General features: G+C 45.6%; 1 protein-coding gene across 2 annotated transcripts in view; it reads right to left on the bottom strand.

The window, feature by feature from the left end:
* SRFBP1 (serum response factor binding protein 1) overlaps positions 1–25,048 on the bottom strand; it is a 119,668-nt gene that overhangs the window by 23,653 nt on the left and 70,967 nt on the right. For both annotated transcript variants that reach the window (XM_073555469.1, XM_073555398.1), the window contains exon 4: positions 23,490–23,561. In XM_073555469.1, the coding sequence (XP_073411570.1) occupies positions 23,490–23,561 (72 nt within the window). The remainder of the gene's footprint in view (positions 1–23,489; positions 23,562–25,048) is intronic.

The raw sequence follows: 25,048 nt of genomic DNA, 5'->3' as shown, positions 1-25,048 counted from the left end.
CGACAGGATTCTTAGGGATGCTGAGTGAATAGGTTCGAATGGAGGGCCTGTTAGCGTGGATAGTACAAGATTTAGATCCCATGATGGTAATCTTTGATTAGCTATCGGCCTGGATCTGGATACGGCCTTAGTAATCTGTCACCCAGGGATTACCTACCACATTATGGTTATAAAGGTGCCCAAGGCCGCTACTTGTACCTTTAATGTGTTGACCGCTAGACCCTGTTCTAGGCCCTTTTGTAGAAATTCTAGGATTTTGTCAATGTGAACCTCATCCTGAACCTTTACCCCCGAAGTGGATAAGAATTTTCTCTCTTTTTTTTTTTTTTTTTTTTGTAGTGTAGTTATCAGGTTCTCTGAAATTCCTCTGTCTCTCATCAGTGCCCTCTCAAATTCCATGCTGTTAAATGGAATCTCCCTGCCTGAGGGTGTAACACTGGCCCCTGCGATAGCAGGTCCAGGAGATCTGGGAGGATCCATGGGTCGGTTAGAGAGAATATTCTTAGCCAGGAGAACCAGGTTCTTTTGGGCCAGAAGGGGGCTATTAAAATCATTCCTGCCCCATCCTCCCTGACTTTTCTTAGCACTGCTGGGATCAGCATGATCGGGGGAAAGGCATATGTTAGGCCCCATGTCCATGGGAGTATGAAGGCGTCCAGAGCTAGAGGATTCCCCCTGGGGTCTATGGAGCAGAAAGTTTCCACTTTTTGTTTCTGAAGTCGGCAAACAGATCTATGCCCGGGTCCCCCCACATTTTTACAATCTGCCGAAAAACGGACCGCTTTAGGACCCATTCCCCTTGTCGTAATTGGGAGCGACTCAGAAAGTCTGCCCTTTGATTCTCCGTGCCCCGGATGTGTAGTGGTGACAGAGATAGCAGGTTTGCCTCTGCTAATTTGAGGACTCTGGAGAATGTTTCCATTAGGGCTCGGGACCTGGTTCCCCCTGATGATTTATATATGCTATTGTGACTCGATTGTCCGAAATATGCGGACATGATGACCCCGGAGCAGGGGTAAGAAGTGTACTAATGCGTAGCCCACTGCTAAGAGCTCTCACTGGTTCGAGGAGGCTTCTAATTCTTGAACTCCCCACGTACTCTGGGCCACTTCGTTGTTCATGTGTGCTCCCCACCCCGTGGGACTGGCATATGTGGTAGCTAGGTGTGTTATTTTTGTTACCCAGGGGATCCCTTTGGAAGGGTTATCTTGGCTTTTCCACCAGGTTAGGGAATGAGTAGTTTTTGAATTTAGGGTAATACGACCCTCTAGGTGTCCCCCCTACTGCAGACTAGTTGGCTAGTACATCCCACTGTAGATCTCTCGTGTGTAACTGAGCCCATTGGACTGCTGGCAGGCAGGCGGAGAGAGAACCTAGTCGTGACATCGCTTTTCTTAATGTCATGGAGGGATTTTGGATGGCTCTTGTTACCATTTGAGCGATTTTCTCCTTCTTGCGGTCTGGGAGGCGGCACTCTTGAATGTTTGAGTCTAATATTAGACCCAAGAATTCCTGTACTCTGCTGGGCTCCGATCTTGATTTTTTAGATTCAGGAGCCAGCCCAGGCCTTGCAGAGTGCCCATCACTCTGTCCCTCTGTTCCCAGCGTTTTTGAACCGAGCTGGTTGCTATTAAAAAATAGTCCAGATACGGGATTATTATTATGTCTTGCTCCCTTATATGGGCCATCATCTCTGCCCGTGGAGCTACAGATATTCCGAATGGCAAGGCACTATACTGGAGTTCTCTTATCTCGCCCTTTATCGAGACAGCTAACCTGAGATATTTCCTGGAGTTTTTGTGAATGGGGACGTGATAATAGGCGTCGCTGAGATCCAACACCGAGATTGGTGGTGGACCTGATTGACTCCATTTTGAAGTTTTAAATTTTTTTTTTTTTTTAATTTATAATTGTCTGAAACCTGCCGCCTGGCTTGGTCACCAGGAAAAAGAGGGGAGTAAAACCCCTTGCCCCTTCCCTGCAGGGGAACCTCCTGGAGGGCTCCTTTTTTTACCAGGCTTAGGACTTCGTTTCCTAGGGCTTTCTGCTCTTGCATACTGGATCTTAGCGGAGTCATTACATACTTTTGAGGCGGGAGGGAGAGAAGTTTATCCTTAGGCCCTCCTGGATTAGGGGTTTACTATCCATGGGTTGTTTGAGATTCTTTTCCAGGCTGGGAGAAAAAAGGGTTAACCTTCCCCCCACCCTGAGCAAACTGTCACCTAGAGGGCTTTTTGTCTCAGGACAAGTTGCCGAGGAGGAACCCTCTATCTCTTCTCTTGTCAGCCCACTTTGCTCTCTCGGCGGCCTCCGCAAAAGAAACTTTCTATTCCGAGAGGGCCTCTTAGCTGCATTTGAGAGTGCTGCTGCTTTGGACGATAACCAGACTGAGTCTGCGGATGAGTCCGCTAGGAAGGCAGCCGCTCCCCTTATTACTGGGATAGAGTCTAGGATTTTATCCCTTGGCGTCCCGCTATGGCTGGCCTGAGGTTACCTCCAGCTAACTGCCATGCACCTTTAAGAAAGGTATCTGCCTTTTTATCTAGGGGACCCGTGAGGGTGCCCATGTCCTCAAAGGGGAGGGCGAATTTTTTTTTTTTTTTTTTGAGGCCTTTGCGACAGCTACATCGAGCTTCGGGCCCCTTTCCTCACAGGGATATTTCCTTTTAAGTTTTTGGTTTTCCTGTCCGGTTTATCCCATTCTTTTTGATTAGACCCCGCACATTTTCATTTAGCGGGAACACTCTCCGCGCCTTTTCTGACCCAGTCCCCCGAACATTATGTCCTGGACTGTTTTATCAGGCCTAGGGTCCAGCACCCCCATGGTAGACGTTACCGCTTTCACTAGTTTGTCCACCTCGTCTAGGGGGAAGCAGTGACGCCCCTCTGTTTCCTCGTCTGAGGATGAGGAACTGGAATCTGAGGGTTTTGACGTGATTTCTCCCGATGTCGAGGAATCCGACTGGGAAATCACTATTGTGTCTTTTTTTTTTTTTTTGATTTGTCCCTATGCTTAAGGGATATAAGGGCACTCTGACCTCCAATTTAATCGCAGCTTTTAGGTCAGAGGCCAAATCTGGAGTTTCCTAACAGAGGATTTCTTTTGTACATGGTTCCGTTTTTTTTTTGTTTTGTTTTTTTTCCTGCACTCGATGTTTTCTTTGCTTTGGCTTTTGCCCCCGGTGGTCACTGGGGTTATAGCAGTTTTTGGCCCCTGATCATTTGACCATTCCCTTTTCCTATGGGGTCACCTGGTCTAGGCAGGTGTTGGTGATAGCGTCTTGTGAAGCCACTGCAGAAACCTGGTGGAGTTACCAGCTGGCTTGAAGCCACTGCTGAAACTGGTGTTGAACTCTGGCTGCCTGGTGTCCGCAGCAGAGTGAGATGGTGAAGGTGGCAGCTGGCTCTGAGGTGTAGAGCCACTCTCTCAAGAAATAGGTAGGGGACTAGCACAAGTGGGGCACTCCCTTTTCTTTTCCCCTTCTTTCCCTAGTAAGGGAAATGGAACTTTTAATACAATGGTGAACATTCATGAAGATCACTCACCCAAAGGTATGCGGCTGCAGGTATCGATTCGGGAGATGGAGTCAGGTCCTGAATAGGCTGCTCTCCTGGTGGCGATTTGCTCCTTGCAGCTGATGTGCTATGCTGCGTGGAGTAACTACTGGAACGACCATCCGTACTGTGTTCCTTTTGACGATGATTGTGGTGCTGCTGCTGCTGCTGCTAAAGCTGCTGCCTGGCTTGCTGCTCCTGTTGCTGGTCACTATCCCCTTCAGGATTGCCTCCAGCCTGGAGCGCTTGTGCAGCCACCATCTTAAAATTTCCCGGCTGGCGTCACCGCTCCCATCCTGCACCGCGGTCCCCGGGAGAGCGCTCCTGCGCATGCGCCGGTTCTAGGGACCCGGAAGCCGGCTTCTACTTCCGGGGCGGCCGCCATCTTGGTACACCTCTGTAACCCGGCGCCGCCCGCATGTTTACCGGGTCCCCACGAGCCCCGACTTCCTCTCCGGAGCGGCGGCTCCGGCGTCACTCCCGCCCGCTCACCCGGCAGCCCGCATCGGCCCCAGCAGTGGCGGCTTCGGGCACCGCACCTTCCCGAGGCAGGGGCCTCCCCGCTGCCACCACCGGTCAGGCCGGCCCCGGATCCTGGACACACGAAAGGTACCGTCCTGTGGGTCCCTCCGTCAGGGACAGGAACCCAACTGAAGGCGGAGGAGAGGTACCGCCCTTTTTATCTGTAGGTTCCTGTCCCTGAAGGGCGGATCCCCTCTCTCCGTGGTGCTGTCATGGGTGAGAGAGAAAAACAGACTCAGAACCACTGGCACTTGTAGAAGCATTCCAAAGATATTACAACAGAAAGGGACACGTCACATTTGAAACATTTAGCCTGTGAAAACTGGCTTTTTCGAGAAGGCGTTAATGGTCAGAAATAGTGTTATTCCTTATGTACACACAACAGTTTATTCTGAATAGTTACTTAAAATAACAGTTACCCTTTAAGGATACTGCTACCCATCTATCGTGCAGAGAGGTAATATGTTTTGCTAAGTATTTAAAGCACATCGAAATAATACCAAACACCAACTTTAGCTTGTCACTCACTTTCAATAGTAAGAACTATTAAATTGTATAAGTATATACTGATGTATAGTTGTTCAATACATATGCGACCTAACAGCCAACAACATTTATTCCATATGTCTAATTTGTTCCCTGTGTATGTGCTAGCGCAGCATTATGTACGGATACCTCCTTTCACCCACCTGTCGTCAGGCCCGTCTTCCTGCCAGCAGCTTCACTATATCAGCCAGTGTGCGTTTTCCCCCTTTTAAATCAAGTTACAAAATCTAAGACCTGATAAACGGACACGCAGACGAAAGCTGCAAAAAGTGCAAATGAAAAGTCCAAATGTCATCTGTTCTAAATAATGTATTAGAAGAAACTAGGATATGCTACTGATACACGCCTGTAAGAGAGATCTGAAGAAAAGGTGCAGACACAACAATGTCAGACTATGAAGACCATATATAATATTTTACACTTTAACTTGTTTGCACGATAATAAATTCTCATCACCTAAGGGCTCTCTTATTCTTCACTCGGTATGATGATCACATCTGCAAAAAATTCTTACCTACCTATTGCCTGGTGTAAACCGGCCCCACGATCAAAGAAAACACTTGCTATTTTTTTTTCCTGCCTAAAAACTAAAATATTGTTGACGATCAGCATAACATCTTGTGTAATCAAGGGATGTACCACACACAATACTGGGCACTTCATCGGCCTATACAAGGTGATCTTAAAGGGGGTCTAACACCCCACATTTAAACTTAAAATGAACCACAAATCTTTGTTAATTTCGTAATCTGCTCCTCCATTACCCCAAGAATGAACTTTAGTGTAATATGCGAATGAGAGGGGCTCCGGACAACATGGCTTTGCACACTCATTTCTTAAAAGGTGCTGCTCTATTTTTCTAAATATACCAATGTCAGCAGAGAGCGTCATGTGTGGGCTCGCTCCTGCACTGAAGTGATAGGAGAGCAGACGAGCGATATCAGCAGAGAGGAGAGCGTCATGTGCGGGCTCGCTCCTGCACTGAAGTGATAGCAGAGCAGACAAGCAAGGTCAGCAGAGAGGAGAGCGTCATGTGCGGGCTCGCTCCTGCACTGAAGTGATAGCAGAGCAGACGAGCGATGTCAGCAGAGAGGGGAGCGTCGTGTGCGGGCTCGCTCCTGCCCTGGTGTTAGCAGAGCAGACAAGCAAGGTCAGCAAGAGAGGAGCGCATCATATGTGGGCTCGCTCCTGCACTGAAGTGATAGCTGAGCAGACTAGAGAGGTCAGCAGAGAGGGGAGCGTCAAGTGTGAGCTCGCTCCTGCCCTGAAGTCATAGCAGAGCAGACAAGCGATGTCAGCAGAGAGGAGCGCATCATATGTGGGCTCGCTCCTGCCGTGAAGTCATAGCAGAGCAGACGAGCGATGTCAGCAGAGAGGAGAGCATCATATGTGGGCTCGCTCCTGCCCTGAAGTCATACCAGAGCAGACAAGCGATGTCAGCAGAGAGAAGCGCATCATATGTGGGCTCGCTCCTGCACTGAAGTGATAGCAGAGCAGACGAGCGATGTCAGCAGAGAGGGGAGCGTCATGTGCGGGCTCGCTCCTGCCCTGGTGTTAGCAGAGCAGACAAGCAAGGTCAGCAAGAGAGGAGCGCATCTTATGTGGGTTCACTCCTGCACTGAAGTGATAGCAGAGCAGACGAGCGATGTCAGCAGAGAGGGGAGCGTCACGTGTGAGTTCGCTCCTGCCCTGAAGTCATAGCAGAGCAGACAAGCAATGTCAGCAGAGAGGAGAGCATCATATGTGGGCTCGCTCCTGCACTGAAGTGATAGCAGAGCAGACGAGCGATGTCAGCAGAGAGGGGAGCGTCATGTGCGGGCTCACTCCTGCCCTGAAGTGTTAGCAGAGCAGACAAGCAAGATCAGCAAGAGAGGAGCGCATCTTATGTGGGTTCACGCCTGCACTGAAGTGATAGCAGAGCAGACAAGCGGTGTCAGCAGAGAGGAGCGCATCATATTTGGGCTCGCTCCTGCACTGAAGTGATAGCAGAGTAGACGAGCGATGTCAGCAGAGAGGGGAGCGTCACGTGTGAGGTCGCTCCTGCCATGAAGTCATAGCAGAGCAGAGAAGCGATGTCAGCAGAGAGGAGAGCATCATATGTGGGCTCGCTCCTGCACTGAAGTGATAGCACAGCCGACGAGAGAGGTCAGCAGAGAGGGGAGCGTCACGTGTGGGCTCGCGCCTGCACTAAAGTGATAGGAGAGCAGATGAACAGGGTCAGCAGAGAGTGATGTCTGTGCTCTCTTATTTACACTCAGAGCTTGGAGATCCATTCCAACCTAAACCTGGTCACACATCTGATGAAGGCAGCAGGGCTGTGGAGTCGGAGTCGTGGAGTTGGAGTTAGTTTTGGTTGGAGTCGGAGTCGGTAGAAATGTACCGACTCCGACTCCAGCTTTAAAAAAAATGTATTAATATTTCATAATTGAACTTTCATATGAATTTTATAAATGTTACTCAAATATATATGTTCTATCAAACTATGAACAACAGTGATAAGCAGTTCTGCTGGAGATAGAGACATTTCTTACTTCTTGTGTGTCACTGTTCTCCACTGCCCTTATCTAATCTTATACTTGGTTAACCTCATGCTGCCCCAACCCCCCTACTTACAATGAAACTGAAAGTGAAAATGTGTTGCAAATTCTTAGTAGTAAAGCTCCTCCTCTAGACTAGATCATACTAGGTGTGCGTCTTCCAAGCATCTCACAGCTGCCTGCTACTCAGAAGAGGAAGACTGTAAGAAGTATTATCCTTTCAACAAACTTTGCATCAGTTAACTGTGAGTACATGAGGAATAATAACAGTATTACTGACCACTATATCAGTTGTACGACCTGGCAATAATTTTGTACAATTGTTTTTAGGAAAAACAATTGTCATTTGGATTGTGAATGCAGAATTAAAAACCTGAGAATGTCAAAGAAGCATCACATTAAATCAGCTGTATTTGAACATTTCACCATCACTCAAGACAGAAAACATTATGTCTGTCAGTGTATGACAAATGATCCAGACGAAAACAAATGCTGTGAAGCCAAGATGAGTGCATATTCAGGCAAAGATAAAAATGCTCCTACCAGAGCTTCTAATCTAAAGAGACATTTACAGCGCTTTCATCCAGAAGTACTGAAAGCAGTGGATGAGAAAGACTGCATCCAAACCAATGAACCAGTGCCCAGCTCTTCCAGCCAAACAAAGGAGCAGAGAACTTTGCAGCCATCAGTTTCAAGATATTTTGTCAGTGACAAAGTTACTGTGACAATGACAGTAGATACATTTAAAAAACAGATCATAGAGCTTGTTGTAAAGGATAGTGTGCCTATTTCATTATTTTCACGACCAGCTTTTATGTGTCTGAATGGGGAAATGGCCCGCAAGCTTGGTGTTTCTCTGGAGAGAGAGAGTATTAGAAAATTAGTAATCGAAGAAGCTTTTAAACAAAAGGAAGAACTTAAAAAAACTCTCAAGGGACGCTTTCTGTTTCTTAAAATGGATGCCTGCACACGTCACAGAGTGAACTATTTTGCCATCAATGTCCGATTTGTTTGTGACAAAAATGAAATAGTTACCAAGACATTGGCAGTAAAAGACACCAAAGCTCATCACACCAGTGAGTTTCTCCAGGTCTTGGTGGAAAAGGTTCTGCAAGACTATGAACTTAAAAAAGAGCAAGTTCTTTCTGTCGTAACTGACAATGCTTCAAATATGATAAGTACTATTAAGCTAATGAATGAGAGTAATGATGGTGACCAGCAGCTAGAAGAACATTCTGGGTCCACAGACACAGAAATGTTTGAAATAGAGGAACACAGTATTGTAACTGAGGAGCAAACTGAAGTTGCTTCAGATGAACAGCAACATGATAGTTTAGATGAAATCCGTCAAAATCCGCCGTTGTGCAAAAAAAACGGATCCGCCATTTTGCTTGGCAGATCCGTTTTTTTTCCCATTGAGTTGCATTACCGGCGGATCTTGACGGATGGCCATCCGTTCTTTTGCGGATCCGCCAAAACTTTGGTGTCCGCCGATATGCCTGAACGGACCATGCAACATTTTTTCGGCGTCCGGATCCGCATTTGACATTGCACATGCCCGGAGGATTTGCCTCGCTAGGAAATTTAACCCTAAAAACTCTCTCTCTAAGGCAGTGGTTCCTTTAAAATTCTTCCTTCGACGGATCCGTTACAATAACGGTCCGGTGACAAACGTTGTCATCAGTCCAAGAACGGATCCGTTGTCCGCCATTTTAGCGCATTTTAACTGAAGCAAAAAACTGATGTGTGAAACAGGCCTAACTTGTGGCGATGTGCAGAGTAGGCAAAATGTGTCAGTCTGGAACCCATGACGGGCTTACACCGACACTCGGTATGTACTCTGAATCAGAGATCAGTCTAGGTTTCCAGTCACTCACAGAAAACAGGAATTGGGACAAGAGTGAGGAATTGAAGCAGAAAATACAAAAACACTCAAATTTTCTTTACTGGTCATTACCGTCTTTACAGATCTGCAAAACGCTCATATGAACCTTCTCTGGTCAAGTTAAAATCTCCACAGTCTTTGATGAAAAGGATAAGTGGCTGTCGAGTGAACGCTAGCGGCACTGTTATCTATGTGACATAATAACCTTTGCATAGTTCACAGAATGCCAGGTATGTGCACTTCACCTGGTTGATAAATGGGAAGTCAGATTGCAATCATCGAATGAGCAGAGATTTAATTTTGCTTTGTCTTAAAGCTATGTCATATTGTACAGATAGGAACGTGGAATGATCTCGATTACGGTTCAGTATCACTTTATCAACAGCAGCTGTCTGCTAAGGCCTCATTTAGACATCCGTCTGTCACCATCAGTCAAAATCCGCTGATTTGCAAAAAAAAACCCAGATCCGCCATTTTTTTTGGCAGATCCGTTATATTTCCCATTGAGTTGCATTACCGGCGGATCTTGACGGATGGTCATCCGTTGGATTCGTTTTTATACGGATCCGCCAAAATTTTGGCGTCTGCCGACTTGCCCGGACGGACAATGAAACTTTTTTTGGCCGGCCGGATCCGCATTTTACAGTGAACATGCCCGGAGGAATTGACTCGGCCGGAAAATTTAACCCTAAACTCGGTTCTGGTGGCTGAAAAACACGGGTATTACATACCTGGTAATGTGATAGAGGGGATCCGCCCAGCGAGGACAGGAAACCTTCAAGATAAAAGGGGCAGCTCCTCTCTCCACATCAGTTGTTTTACAGAGCACGAGAGGAACTCCGCAGGTTAGTGTACACATAAATAATCCATCCTTTAAATTTCCAACACCAAGGGAGTGTATAATGCTAATAATGCACCCAACTAATGACGTGATCAATAGGGAGGGAATATAAGGATGCCGTCATGTCTCATGAAAAAACACATTACCAGGTATGTAATACCCGTGTTTTTCCATTCTACATGACGGCACCACGAGAGAGTTAAAGAGATTTGTATTCTCTTTAGGGAGGGATCACTGCTTGTAACACTCTTCTCTCGAATGTGAGATCAGAGGTAGCAGATAGGTCTAATCTGTAATGTTTGAAAAAGGTAGACGGAGAGGACCAAGTGGCCGCCTTACACATTTGGTCAATGGAGGCGTCAGCTCTCTCCGCCCAGGACGTCGCCATGGCCCTGGTGGAGTGGGCTTTTAGGCCTTCTGGAACAGCCCTGCCTGCACTACTATATGCTAGCATGATGGACTCTCTCACCCAACTAGCTATAGTCTTCTTAGAGGCTTTAAGGCCTTTTCTTTCCCCCTGGTATGAGACAAATAAGGCCCTCTGTTTTCTCCAAGGTTTTGTCATCTCTAAATACTGTAGGATACATCTCCTAACGTCTAAGCAATGAAGTCTCTCCTCCTTCTGGTTACCGGGGTTAGGACAAAAGGATGGTAGGACTATCTCCTGAGCCCTGTGGAATTTCGACACTACCTTAGGAAGGTATGCTGGGTCTAATTTTAACACAACCCTATCGTCCATGACCTGAGTGTATGGCGGGTCTGCGTGTAAGTCTCCGACCCTACGGGCCGATGTGAGTGCCACTAATAAGGCTGTCTTTAAAGTTAACACTTTATCTGATGCTGCGTTTAGTGGTTCAAATGGAGTTTCGGTCAGAGATGATAGGACTAAATTTAGATCCCAGGGAGGAGGCCTAGGAGATGGGACAGAGTCAGCTCTAGTACAGGCACGGATAAACCTAGTCACCCATCTATTGTTTGCCAGGTCATAGTTGAATAAGGCTGCCAGGGCTGAAACGTGAACTTTGAGGGTGCTGACAGCTAACCCCAACTCTAAACCCTTCTGCAGAAACTCCAGTACTGCCCCTACCGGTACTTCTCCCTCCTGTATCGGGCCTGAGGTAGATAAAAATTTCCTCCATATCCTTCCATAAATTTTCGTAGTCACTGGTTTTCTGCTATTGAGTAAGGTGGATACTAACCCCGCTGAGAAACCTTTTTTTTTCTAACAGTGACCTTTCAAATTCCAGGCTGTCAAATGCAGCCTGGACTTCGGAGGGTGATTGAAGGGACCCTGTGTTAGCAGGTCATGATCCTCTGGGAGCACCCATGGGTCCGTCACTGACATCACCCTCAGCCAGTAGAACCACGGTCTTTTCGGCCAAAAAGGAGCTATCATAATTACTCTGGCTTGGTCCTCCCTGATCTTCCTCAGAACTGCTGGAATGAGGCATATTGGAGGGAAGGCATACATGAGACCTGGTGTCCACTTTATCCTGAAGGCGTCTACTGCCAATGGCCTGTCTGCTGGACTTAGGGAGCAGAATTTTTGAACCTTCTTGTTGGTTTTCGAGGCGAAGAGATCTATGAGGGGTTTCCCCCACATATGCACAATCCGTTGAAAAATGGACTATTTTAGCAAGTGGTTCCTGCTCAGAAAGTCTGCCTTCAGGTTGTCTACGCCTCGAATATGCAGGGCCGATAATGAAAGGAACTGGTGTTCTGCTAGAGCAATGATCCTTCCTGCTATTCGCATCAGGGACCGAGAACGGGTGCCCCCCGACAGAAGACAAAAAGACAGCAACACTTACCTGTCCAGATCTTGGAACAAATGCAGTACAGGGAGCAGCCAGCCCATAAAGCAAGATGTTAGCAACACTTACCTGCATTTTTGGAGACTGTGAACCAGACACTATGCAGTACCCTTGTGTGAACAACGCCCTATGCGGGCCTTTATTGTGCAATTGTATACTGGGCAGTCAACCCTCCCGGAATGGGTAGGTGGAGAATCGCTGTTGATCTGGTATTTTGCACCTGTGTTGCTAACATCTTGCTTTATGGGCTGGCTGCACCCTGTAGTGCATTTGTTCCAAGATCTGGGCAGGTAAGTGTTGCTGCCTTTTTGTCTGCTGTTTAAATAGTATAAAATACTCCTTAACCTTTCCTTCCTCCAGGGCCAAAAGGAAAACTGTAATGAACTGCGATCAGTTGCCAAATTACCATAACTTACAAGCATTGCATCTCCTAAGTAGCCATCTTTCAGCAGTTTTCTTTCCGCTTGTTAAAACATGTTAAAATGCACAAGTTCAATTGAGGTTGTGTCATTTCTTTAGTTTCAGAATGCAGAAATGGTTGGCATTTCGCAATCTAAGATGCAAGTCAGAACTATGAAAAAAAAGCCCCTGGGGAGTTAACAAATTGATAAAGAAAAAACGTATAAAGACGGCGAAAGGATGCAATGTTTAATAAAAATAATGTCACTCACCCATGAGACTAAGAAGAGCAGGGACGAGAAAAGAATAGGGCCATGTGTAAGAAGACAAAGGTGCATTTATAGTGGGATAGATCACCTACTGGCTCCCACTGGAAAAAAAACAACCTGTATGGCCCAGGATACATCTTTTTCACGCCGACACAGTATTCTTAAAGAAGAAGGAAGAAAAAAAAAGCTGGGGGAAGCTAATGACAAGACGCCGGAAGTCGTAAAATTTATGCTTAGCTCGGAGTTGCGCCTACATTTCGTGACTTTTCAAAGCTTTTATGCCAGAATTCAGACCAAAAATCGTTGACGATTTGGGCATAGTACGTTTACAGCATTAGATTATCTTAATTTAGATTGGCACATAAGTGCACTCCTCTTGGGGTATAATCAACGTCAGGTCATAATTAGTGATGAGCGAGCATACTCGGTAATGCTCGTTACTCGGCGAGCATCGAGCATTTCCGGGATTATTCGGCAGGAGCTCGGGTCTCCGCCCTGCAAGTTTGGCGCTCTTTAGAGCAACAATCAACATGCAGGGATTGTCTGCCATGCACTGTAATGCCACAGCCATCTTTGTTGTGGTATTACAGTGATTGGCTGACTGCAGCGTCATCAGGTCTATAAGAGACTTGCCGCCGCCATGCTCATCACAGTCTCGTGCGGAATCAGACAATGTAGGGAGAGCTGCTGCTGAGATGAAGAGAGATTTGAGCTTTTATTAGCTAGTGTCGGTATACCATTGTTGCATCCACATATCCAGCTAAACCAACAGTCCTTCTAAGGACTAATTACGTGGTATATGGATTGCAGTGCTAGGTAGGCAGGGAGTGTATGTGCGTATATACACATCAGTGCATGGCATGCAGGCACTGTATGTGGGTATATAGAGATCATTGCATATATCAAGAAGGTCCATTACTGTCTGCTGCTGCCAATTACATATATACCTAGCTCCAGGTATCAGTGGCTAGGAACATTTTTTTTTTTTTTTTTTTGCACCTTAATCCTGATTATTTTATTCCAAAGCAATCCCGAGCCCCTTCATTTGCTTGTTGACACTGCAGACTAGAGCCAGATCCTTTTAATACTACAGCGTGAAAATCCAGCAATTTTAAACGGCTTTGTCCATCCCAGGCACCACATCTGAGTGCGCAAAAATTTCTGGCATTTTTTGTGGTACTGTAGTATTTTTTGGAGTGTCTTTTAAAATTTTTTGACACCATTTTGTTGCCCAAAAAATATTTAGCTGCTCAAAAAACATATCAACTATAGCTAAATATTTTTTTGGCAGCTAAATAATTAACACTGTGTTTTGTCCGCCACACGCATTGCATATCATTGTGCTAAATATTTTCAGTCCTCCAAAACAATTTCAGTCAGTAAACAATTTCAGTCCTTCAAAGAATTTTTTTTTGCAGAGTCATAGCCTACTTGTTGACACAATTTTGGTGGCAAAAAAAAAAAAAATACAGGCCACACATTTAACAGTATGCTATCTCTGTGAGATGCCTGATCTATCTCTCAGCTACAAAATGTGACATTGCAGGCCTACAATCAGCTTTTTTTTTGCTGTGTCTTAGAGATAAGATAAGATAATCCTTTAATCGTCCCACCATGGGGGAATTCAGAGCATTACAGCAGCAAGGCAGGAACAAGTACAGATACAGATGCATAAAGGCATTACATTGACAGTAGGTAGGTACATATACGGGGAAAAAAAAAAAAAAAAATGTAACCGGACTGTCACAACATTGGATCTATCAGTTCTCTGTTTGGGTCGTTCTCCGTTTTGGACAGTGCTGGTTATACAGCCTAACTGCAGCAGGAAGGAAGGACTTTCGATAGCGCTCCCTCTCACATTTAGGATGAAGTAGCCGGTCACTGACAGTACTGCACATCTTTGTCACGGTCTCATGCATGGGATGGGAATCATTCTGCACCATGTAGCTCACCTTGGCCAGTATCCTCCTGTCGCCTACTTCCTGAACTGGGTCAAGGGGGCATCCCAGGACAGAGCTGGCCCTTCTAATCAGTTTGTCCAGCCTATTCCTGTCCCTGGTTGATATGCCACTACCCCAGCACGCCACACCAAAGAAGATGACTGATGCCACAACAGAGTTGAAGAAGGATGCAAGGACTGCCCCCCTAACTCCGAAGGCTCTCAGCCTTCTGAGCAGATAATGCCTGCTTTGGCTCTTCCTGTACACTGCATCCAAGTGATGGGCCCAGTCAAGCTTATTATTGAGGATCACACCAAGGTACTTATAGGTGTCGACTATCTCAATGTCATTTCCCTGAATGTTCACCACTACTGGTGGATTTTTGCCCTTGCGAAAGTCCACCACCAATTCCTTGGTCTTCCCGGAATTAATCCTAAGGTGGTTCCTCTGACACCACTCCACAAAAGCTTGGTTAGTGTCTCTGTACTCTCTTTCATCACCTCCTGTGATGAGGCCTACTATTGCAGAGTCATCAGAATACTACTGCAAGTAGCAGCTAGATGAGTTGCACCTAAAATCCGCAGTGTACAGTGTGAAGCGAAAAGGGGCAAGAACTGTACCTTGAGGTGCCCCTGTATTGCAGATCACCGTGTCTGACACACTGTCCCGAACCTTTACAAACGGAGGTCGGTTCGTGAGGTAGTTAAGGATCCAGGTGGAGAGTTGGAGGTCCACACCAACAAGGCCCAGCTTGTCTCTCTTGTCTTACCCTAGCTCTATAGACTATTTTGAAGTAAAAAAAAAAAAAAAAAATTCAGGTCACATATTTAATAGTGTGGTATCTCCGTCAGTTGCCTATTCTATCTGTGGGCTATGTAAATACTTATGTCCCCCCAAAAATTGAGAAAAGCACTCAAGGTGTGATACCTTTATTGGCTAACCAGAGAAATTATATTTGCAAGCAAGCTTTCAGGGCTCAGAAGGCCCCAAGTTTGCAAATATAATTTCTCTGGTTAGCCAATAAAGGTATCACACCTTGAATACTTTTCTCAATTTTTTTGGGGACATAGGTATTTACATCGATTTTTCTGGCCAACACAGTACCACAATATTATTTTGTTTTGTACATCGTAAGAATATCTGTGGGCTACAAATTGTGGCATTTCAGGCCTCCATTCTCCTTTTTTGGCTGTGTCTTACCGTAATTCTATACAGTGTTTTTCTGTAAAAAACAAATGGGCCACATATAGAACAGTGTTTTATCTCCGTCAGACGCCTGATCTATCTGTGGGCAACAAATTGTGGCATGTCAGGCCTATATTCTATTGTTTTTGCTGTGTCTTACCCTAGTTATTGACACCAGTTTGATAACCAAAAATACATTTTTCCCTACAGTCCAGATATTTTAAAATGTTGTTTTCCCGCACACGGATCACATACAAGCTCGCTACCAATTCAGCCATTTCTAGTGAACGTGAAAAATATTTTAGTCCATTTAAAATGGGCAAGGCACGTGGCAAGGGACAGGGAAGAGGACGTGATAGTGCATGCAGACGCCGAGGCTGTGAGCAAGCTGAAATTGTGTCACAACAAACACCCACATCTTCTTGCCCGACCTTCATAACCCAGTTACTAGGGGCCTGCAGCAGGACATCACTATTGAAACCAGAGCAGTGTGAAACAGTTGTTGGTTGGTTAGCGGATAATGCTTCCGGTCAATTTGCCACCACCACCACCACTACCACCCTGTCTTCCACACGGTCAAGTCAGAGTAGCTGTGAGTCTGGATGACATATTCCTCACCCTGATCCTCATTCCTCCCATCATGCCAAGTGCCTGGAGACAACTGATCCCACACTTGGACACTCCGAAGAGCTGCTCACTTTTCCATTTATAGATTCGGGCCTCTCGCCCGGTCCACTTGAAGCAGGGCAAGATGAGATCGCATGTAGCGATGCCCAAATATTTGAACAAATGAAAACCTGGCACTCAACTTAATGCTTGGTGAGGCAGTTTATTGGAGTACCAGAAAACGTTTCGGTCAATATAGACCTTCATCAGTTACTACAGTGTGAAAATAAATAAGGACAAAAATAAATAAAGTATGTTCAAAAATCACATAAAATGCAATTCAGTCGTGGATATATACAATATTATACAAGAAATACTACAACAGAGACCAAAAAATATATCTTGGGTGCTCAGATTGAAGGAGAAAAGGATAAGACATACCCTGCTAGTATGTTTGAAAGTAGCTTGAAGGTGGGCGCTTTTTATGCTATTCACTGATAACACCTAAAAAGAAGTGATTGGCGCTGTTAAAGTGTATACATAAGGTCAATTAGGTGGTGTTACAGAATGGTACATACCAGTAATCAAATGGTCAGAATGTTGCTGTAATGCAGGATAATCTGTAAGGTAAACGTCATGTAGGATGACATAAGACAGCGGTAAATGATGCTGTATATCAAAGTTGTGAGTGTCGCTATAAATGGCGAGGTAGTTACCTTAATAGTTAAAAATATTTTTAGGCGTTATCAGTGAATAACATAAAAAGCGCCCTCCTTCAAGCTACTTTCAAACATGCTAGCAGGGTATGTCTTATCCTTTTCTCCTTCAATCTGAGCACCCAAGATATATTTTTTGATCTCAGTTGTAGTATTTCTTGTATAATATTGTATATATCCACGACCGAATTGCATTTTGTGATTTTTGTACATACTTTATTTTTGTTTATTTTTTTTTTCACATTGTAGTAACTGATGAAGGTCTATATTGACCGAAACGTTTTCTGGTACTACAACAAACTGCCTCACCAAGCATTAAGTTGAGTGCCAGGTTTTCATTTTATCATATATGGTTTGGGAACCTAACTTGGCACCACTACAGTAGTGCACACGGTGTTTTCTACCAAATATTTGAGCAGTCACGGTCACACGAAGGCGACTGTGCTAGCGTGTCACAAGAGGTGGACGATGATGAGACAATTGCCAGCAAGTCATGAGGAGGACCAGGGTGCAGAAGTTAAAGCCGGGGGTGGTGGATGATATACAGTCATGGCCAAAAGTGTTGAGAATGACACAAATATTATATTTTCACATGATCTGCTGCCCTCTGGCTTTTATGTGTGTTTGTCAGATGTTTTTATCACATACAGAAATATAATTGCAACAATATTATGAGTAACAAAAGGTTATATTGACAGTTAGAATGAGTTAATGCAGCAAGTCAATATTTGCAGTGTTGACCCTTCGTCTTCAGGACCTCTGCAATTCTCCCTGGCATGCTCTCAATCAACTTCTGGATCAAATCCTGACTGATAGCAGTCCATTCTTGCAAAATCAATGCTTTTATTTTGTCTGAATTTGAAGGTTTTTGTTTGTCCACCCGTCTCTTGATTGACCACAAGTTCTCAATGGGATTAAGATCTGGGGAGTTTCCAGGCCATGGTCCCAAAATCTCTATGTTTTGTTCCCTGAGCCATTTAGTTATCACCTTTGCTTTATGGCAAGGTGCTCCATCATGTTGAAAAAGGCATTGTTGATCGCCAAACTGCTGTTGGACGGTTGGGAGAAGTTGCTCTCGGAGGACATTCTGGTACCATTCTTTATTCATGGCTGTGTTTTTAGGCAAGACTGAGAGAGAGCCCATTCCCTTGGCTGAGAAGCAACCCACACATGAATGGTTTCAGGATGCTCGAGACAAGACTGGTGGTAGCGCTCACCTCGTCTTCTCCGAATAAGCCGTTTTCCAGATGTCCCAAACAATCGAAAAGGGGATTCATCAGAGAAAATGACTTTACCCCAGTCCTCAGCAGTCCACTCCCTGTACCTCTTGCAGAATATCAGTCTGTCCATGATGTTTTTTCTGGAGAGAAGGGGCTTTTTTGCTGCCCTCCTTGAGACCAGGCCTTGCTCCAAGAGTCTCCGCCTCACAGTGCGTGCAGATGCACTCACACCTGCCTGCTGCCATTCCTGAGCAAGCTCTGCACTGCTGGTAGCCCGATCCCGCAGCTGAAACACTTTTAAGAGACGGTCCTGGTGCTTGCTGGCCTTTCTTGGCCCTGGAGCCTTTTTGGCAACAAGGGAACCTCTCTCCTTGAAGTTCTTGATGATGTGATAGATTGTTGACTGAGGTGCAATCTTTCTAGCTGCGATACTCTTCCCTGTTAGGCCATTTTTGTGCAGTGCAATGATGACTGCACGTGTTTCTTTAGAGATAACCATGGTTAACAGAAGAGAAACAATGATGCCAAGCACCAGCCTCCTTTTAAAGTGTCCAGTGGTGTCATTCTTATTTAATCATGACAGACGGATCTCCAGCCCTGTCCTCATCAACACCCACACCTGTGTTAATGGAGCAATCACTGAAACGATATTAGCTGGTCCTTTTAAGGCAGGGCTGCAATGATGTTGAAATGTGTTTTGGGGGATAAAGTTCATTTTCTAGGCAAATATTGACTTTGCAAGTAATTGCTGTTAAGCTGATCACTCTTTATAACATTCTGGAGTATATGCAAATTGCCATTAGAAAAAATGAAGCAGTAGACTTTGTAAAAATTAATATTTGTGTCATTCTCAAAACTTTTGGCCATGACTGTAGTAACTGGCCCAACCTGGCAGGAGGACATGCAGAGCGAGAACAGCAGCACACAGGGGGAAGTAGGCGTAGCACCCCAACAGGCAGGAAGAAGGTGTGGTGGCCATATACAGAAGGTGGGCAACCGTTCCTTGTAACAGCAACACGACGGAAGTTGGCAGTACAACTGTTATTTCTTCCCGAGTCTGGTTGTTTTTAAAGACTCTACCAATAACCACAAACAGGACATTTGCACCACCTGCCATTCCCACAACAGAAGGAGTAGCAAAACTAACAGCCTGACCACCATCAGCATGATCAGGCACATGGCAGCAAAGCAGCCAACTTTGCGGGCCAAACCCCAGGAACAGTGTCTGTGGGTGAAAACACTGCTTCTTCCACTGTAGTGCATGCAAGCCAATCCCCTGTCCACGGTGCATGCTAAGATGCCTCCTGCCCTGCACCAGTCGTTGCCCACACTCAGCTACCACCATCATAAAGCATATCCACGTCCTTGTCCCAGCACAGATTTCAGTTGTCCATACCCCAGTCATTGGAACGCAAGCGTAAATACAGTACTAAATTCACACATTTCTCATCTGCATGCGGTCGAAATGTTGCCTTTTAGGCTTGAAACGGAAGCTTTTCGCAACCTGATGGCGGCGGCCGTCCCAAGGTACTCGGTCCCCAGCCGCCACTATTTCTCCCGCTGTGCCTTCCCAGCGTTACAAGCACGTGTCCCTCAACATTACCCATGCCCTGAACAATGCTGTTACTGGGAAAGTCCACTTAACCACGGACATGTGGACAAGTGCTTGTGGGCAGGGACGCTACATCTCGCTGACGGCACACTGGGTTAATAGTGGAAGCCAGGACCCAGACGGACGTTGGAATGGAATACGTCCTCCCGACACTGAGAATTGCAGGCCCAACATCAATCAGGGTTACCCCCTCAGTCTACAGCTCCTGCACCTCATCCACATCACCGAAATGACCACAGCAGTCACAAGCTGGAAGCACTGCCTCAGCCAAGCGTCAACAGGCTGTACTGAAGCTAATATGCTTAGGTGACAAACCGCACAATGCTGAAGAGTTGTGGCCAGTTCTAAAAGAGCAGGCAGATGTATGGCTGACACCGCTGAACCTACAGTCAAGCATGGTCGCGTGTGACAATGGCCGGAACCTGGTGGCAGCTCTGAGGCGTGGTGAGCTCACACACGTACCATGCCTGGCCCCATGTGCTCAACCTCATTGTTCAACAGTTTCTCAAAAGCTACCCAGAGCTGCCTGATCTACTTGTTAAAGTACGCCGCCTGTGTGCCCATTTTAAAGGTCCGCTCCAGCTTCCACCGCCCTTGCCGTGCTTCAGCAGCGTTTTCAGCTTCCGGCTCACCGACTGGGTGTGTGATGTCCCCACGCATTGGAACCCAACTCTGCACATGCTGGAAAGGATTTGTGAGCAGAAGAGGGCAGTTATTGACTACCAGCATCAATAAGGCCGTCAGTATTCAGGTGTGTCACACATAAGACCTCAGAAGTGGACATGGATGTCAGACATATTTACCATCCTCAAAACTTTGAGGAGTTCACCAACATGGTGAGTGGCGATGACGCTATAATTAGCGTTACCACCCCGCTTCTCTGCATTCTGAAAAGCTCTCTGCTCACAAGGAAAGAGGATGCATTGCAGGTGAAACACAAGAACATGGAGCAAGGAAGCATACAGGGTGATTACACACAGCCCAGCCTCATGTCATCCCAACATGGATTGGTTGACAATGAGGAAGAGGAGTAGGAGGAAGAACAGGAGCTACTTTCATGCGCTATAGACGGTACTACAAGCACAACTGTCATACCATCTGTTCAGCGTGGATGGCCTGAGGACAGAAAGGAGGAAAACACCATGGTCAGTCTTCCTGTTGGTGAGGACATAGACGGCTTGCCTGTTACCAGTCTGGCACGCATGGCTGACTTTATGTTGTGCTGCCATTCCCGTGACACTTGCATTATGAAAATTTACGTTGACACTTTTTACTGGTTGGTGACACTTCTAGACCACGCTGCAAGGAGAAGTTTCAATCTGTTCTTCCACAGGCAGACAGGTCTATTAAAATGGTGCAGTACCAGAGGGCCCTTTTGGTGGAATTATTAAAAAAAAATTCCCATCTGAAACCGCTGGCGGCAGATGTCACAGTTCGCTGGACAACCAAGTGGTACAGGCGAGAATGACTCAACTCCAATCCAGCAGAGGAAGGGGAACACTGGCAAAGTTCTGGGAGAGTTTTCTCAGACCCTCCCAGCGCCCTCGTCCTGAGGTGCGGGGTAATGTCACAAGGAATGGAATGTTTTGGAAAATGCTGAGTGAGTACCTTGCTGACTGTACCAATGTCCTCGAAGATTCCTCTGTGCCTTTTAATTATTGGTTATCCAAGCTGGACACGTGGCATTAACTGGCTCTCTGCACCTTGGAGGTCCTGGCCTGCCCTGCCGCTAGCGTTTTGTCAGAGCAGGTTTTTAGTGCCGCTGGTGGAATTATAACCGATAAGCGCATCCGCCTGACAACTGAAAATGCAGACAGGCTGACTCTTATAAAAATAAACAAGGCTGGATTGGGCCAGACTTCTCTACACCTCCGAATGATAACAGCGAAACATAACCTCCAATATAATGTCTTTTTTTTTCCCTTTTTTTGGGAGGTATATTCCCCCATGCACTTCTTCACACCCACACATGGGTATACGCTTCCTGATTTTGTCTATTTGGTGTCATCCGCCTCCTTCTCCTCATCCTCCACCACTAGAACACAAGGGTGGACGTGTTCCGTGATGCTACAGCCACTCTAATTTTTTGAAAGGGTGTTTAATGATACCCGTAAAAAAATTTAAAAAAATATGTACCCTCCAGGGGGAAATGTTTGTCAGCCCATACACTTAGTGTATGGGCAATTCCAAGTATAGGAGACCCGCTCCTTTATAACGGGAACATTTTTTTTATGAGGCCTTCCTCCACGTCTCTTTCAAGGGGCATTGGAGTGCCTCTTAATTTTTGTCAGGCCTTGCATTCAATGCATAAGCAAACAGTATGGGAGTACCAAATGAATACTGGGAACTAGGGTTGCATGTGGCCATCCAGTACGTGGATTCAAAGGCTTATTGGAGTGCGTGTGAATTTGGTGCAGGGCAGGCCTTGCATTCAATGTATAGGTTAACAGTATGGCAGAACCAAAAGAACAATGTGAACTTGGATTTCCTATGGCCATCTAGTACGTGGCTTTCAAAGGCTTATTGGGGTGCGTGTAACTTTGGGGCAAGGCATCCCTTGCATTCAATGCATAGGCAAACACTATGGGAGACCCACTTTCTTATAATGGGAACATCTTTTCCGGAGGCCCTCCTGTACGTCTTGTGAAAGGGGTATTGGGGTGCATCCTAATTTTGGGCAGGCCAGCCACTCAATGTATATGCAATAACAGTTTAGGAGACCCGCTGTTTAATAATGGCCCTTTAAGAATAGTCATGCCGACTGATGCCCCTATAAAATTAGGCTTTGTGACTTTAAGAGTCACTCCTTCATAAATGAAACAAGAGGAGTATGATGATGTGTCACACACCACATGGCCAGCTAGGGTAAATGCTACAATAACATTTCCCAATAAATGCATTTGTATTGGTTGAAACCAATGGTAAAGTTGAAAAACACATCAAAAACGCTACGTGTGAACATAGCCGAAGAGGTGGAGGAGCTTTTTTTTGTGGTTATTTCTTTTGCCTTACATACAAATTATTACCCTGGAAAGGATGTCCCTTAACATATTTCCCTGTAAAATCCACTTTGGTTTTGCTTTTGTTTGTTTTACTATGCGCCTGTAAAAGTGGCGTCACACTCTGACAACATTGTTTACAGCTGTGACCTAGGAGTCATTCCCCATGATGTTCCCATGTCGTTTGTGCACTGTTCCCATAGATTTCCGACGTTTTGATACCCTAGAAACACCTCCAGGGGGAAGGGGGGTGTCGCGGCAAAAAAGCTCGGATCCCCCATAGACTTACATTGGGCTCGTTGCTTGGGTTGAGTACCCCAAGTATTCCAATTTGCTCAACCCGAGCAATGAGCACCCCAGCATTTTAGCGCTCGCTCATCACTAGTCAATCTTTCACTTTTCAATAAGTGTCTATTGGATTTACCACATAATATACTAAAAATGGTAAAAAAAAATCCAAGTGGGGTAAAAATAATGAAATACCCACAACTCTAGTATTGCTTTTTATCGGCATATATTGTGTGCACCTCCCCCTGCCAGGGACTTATGACTTATGCAGGGAAAATGGGCCTGTTTCTACATAGAGCTCAGAAGGATTCAGCTCATCAGTTTTAAATCACGTGATTCATGAACCCAATGGAAAACAGAAGAATTAACTGGGTAGAAAGGCAAAATGAGCAATTGTAAGTACACAGTGCTACGTAATATGATTGAAATATAATAAGAGGATACACATTTTGATGGGAGGGGCTTCTTTAAATTTCACAATTTAGGATAGAAGAGAAGTACAACAGCTAACTAATTTAATATAATATATAGCAGGCAAAAAAACAATAATTACGGTACCTTATTAAATACGTTGTCAAAGGCAATTTCTGTTCGGAGAGCATATTTGGTCACAACATCTGGTTTCAGCTTCTGTTGAGCAAAACATAAATAAAATAAATAGCATATTAAATACACCAAGTCATATCTTTACTGGGATTTTTCACTTTGAATACCCAGCGTGGAAAATTCAAGTCTACTATTGGACTGAATACCCAGTGTGGCCATATAAGTCCCTGATGAGCTCGAACAGGTTGGGCACCACTACGCTATTATTTTTCCCCTAAGGCTGCGTTCACACGTTCAGGTTTTTTCGCGGCGGTTTTTACCGTGCGATTTTGCAGCGAAAACACTAACAAAACAGCATCCCATGCAATCCTATGGGATTCCGCAATGCTGTGCTAATGCTGTGGATTACCCTGCGGCGGAATCGCATTGCGGAAAAATACGCAGCATGCTCATTAATTTGCGAAATTGCGGCGATTCCGCCCACATAGGAATGCATTGTTCTGCTTACTTTCCGCATTTGGCTGTGCCCACCATGCAAAAAGCAAGCAGAACATTTGCGGATGGTACCCACGGTCCAGAGGAGAGGAGACTGTACTCCGGGCTCTGGGTACCATATCCCTGTAAGAAATAGAATTAAAATAAAAAAAATCAGGTTATATTCACCTTCCGATGTCCCGCGCAGCGCCCCCAAGCTTCAGCGATACACGCGGCAGCTCCTGTTGCCAATAATGCATTGTGATAATGACCTTTGCTGACGTCGCGTCTCGCCTCGCGATGCTGCAGCGGTCTCGCAAGACCGCGACCGTCATCAAAGGTCATTATCGCAATGCAACACTGGGAACGGGACCTGCAGGAGCATCGCGGAGGCCTGGGGACGCTGAGCGAGACGTCGGAAGGTGAATATAATCCGATTTTTTTTTTTTAAATTATTTTTAACATTAGATCTTTTTACTACTAATAATAATCTTTATTTTTATATAGCGCTAACATTCCGCAGCGCTTTACAGTTTGCACACATTTTCATCACTGTCCCCGATGGGGCTCACAATCTAAAATTCCCTATCAGTATGTCTTTGGAGTGTGGGAGGAAACCGGAGTGCCCGGAGGAAAGCCACGCAAACACGGGGAGAACATACAAACTCCTTGCAGATGTTGTCCTTGGTGGGATTCGAACCCACTGACCACTAACCACTGAGCCACCGTGCTGCCCATAGGCAGCCTCAATAGTAAAAAAGTTGGTCACACCAGTCGACGAGTGTGACCAACCAGTCAATCAGTTCTCCAAGCGATGTTACAGATCGCTTGGAAAATGCTAGTATTCTGCAAGCTAATTACGCTTGTAAATCGTTAGTTTTTCCACGGGAAAATCGCGGGAATTTAAAATGCGATTTTCCCGTGGAATTGAATTACGGAATTCTCACGGTAACTTCCGTGGGAATTCCGCTACGTGTGAACTTAGCCTTATAGAGAACTATTTTGCATTACTAATTAATAAATGAAAGCTAAATGTTAACCCAATTCACGTCTGAATATCTCATATGAAGGATTTTACAGCTTTGTACAGCTTCAAG

This window comes from Dendrobates tinctorius, unplaced genomic scaffold (assembly GCF_039654945.1).
Source record: "Dendrobates tinctorius isolate UK_male_01 unplaced genomic scaffold, ASM3965494v1 ptg000003l, whole genome shotgun sequence".
Taxonomy (NCBI): Eukaryota; Metazoa; Chordata; class Amphibia; order Anura; family Dendrobatidae; genus Dendrobates; species Dendrobates tinctorius.
The sequence above is the reverse complement of the archived record's forward strand: the minus strand, read 5'-3'. Positions and strand labels throughout refer to the sequence as shown.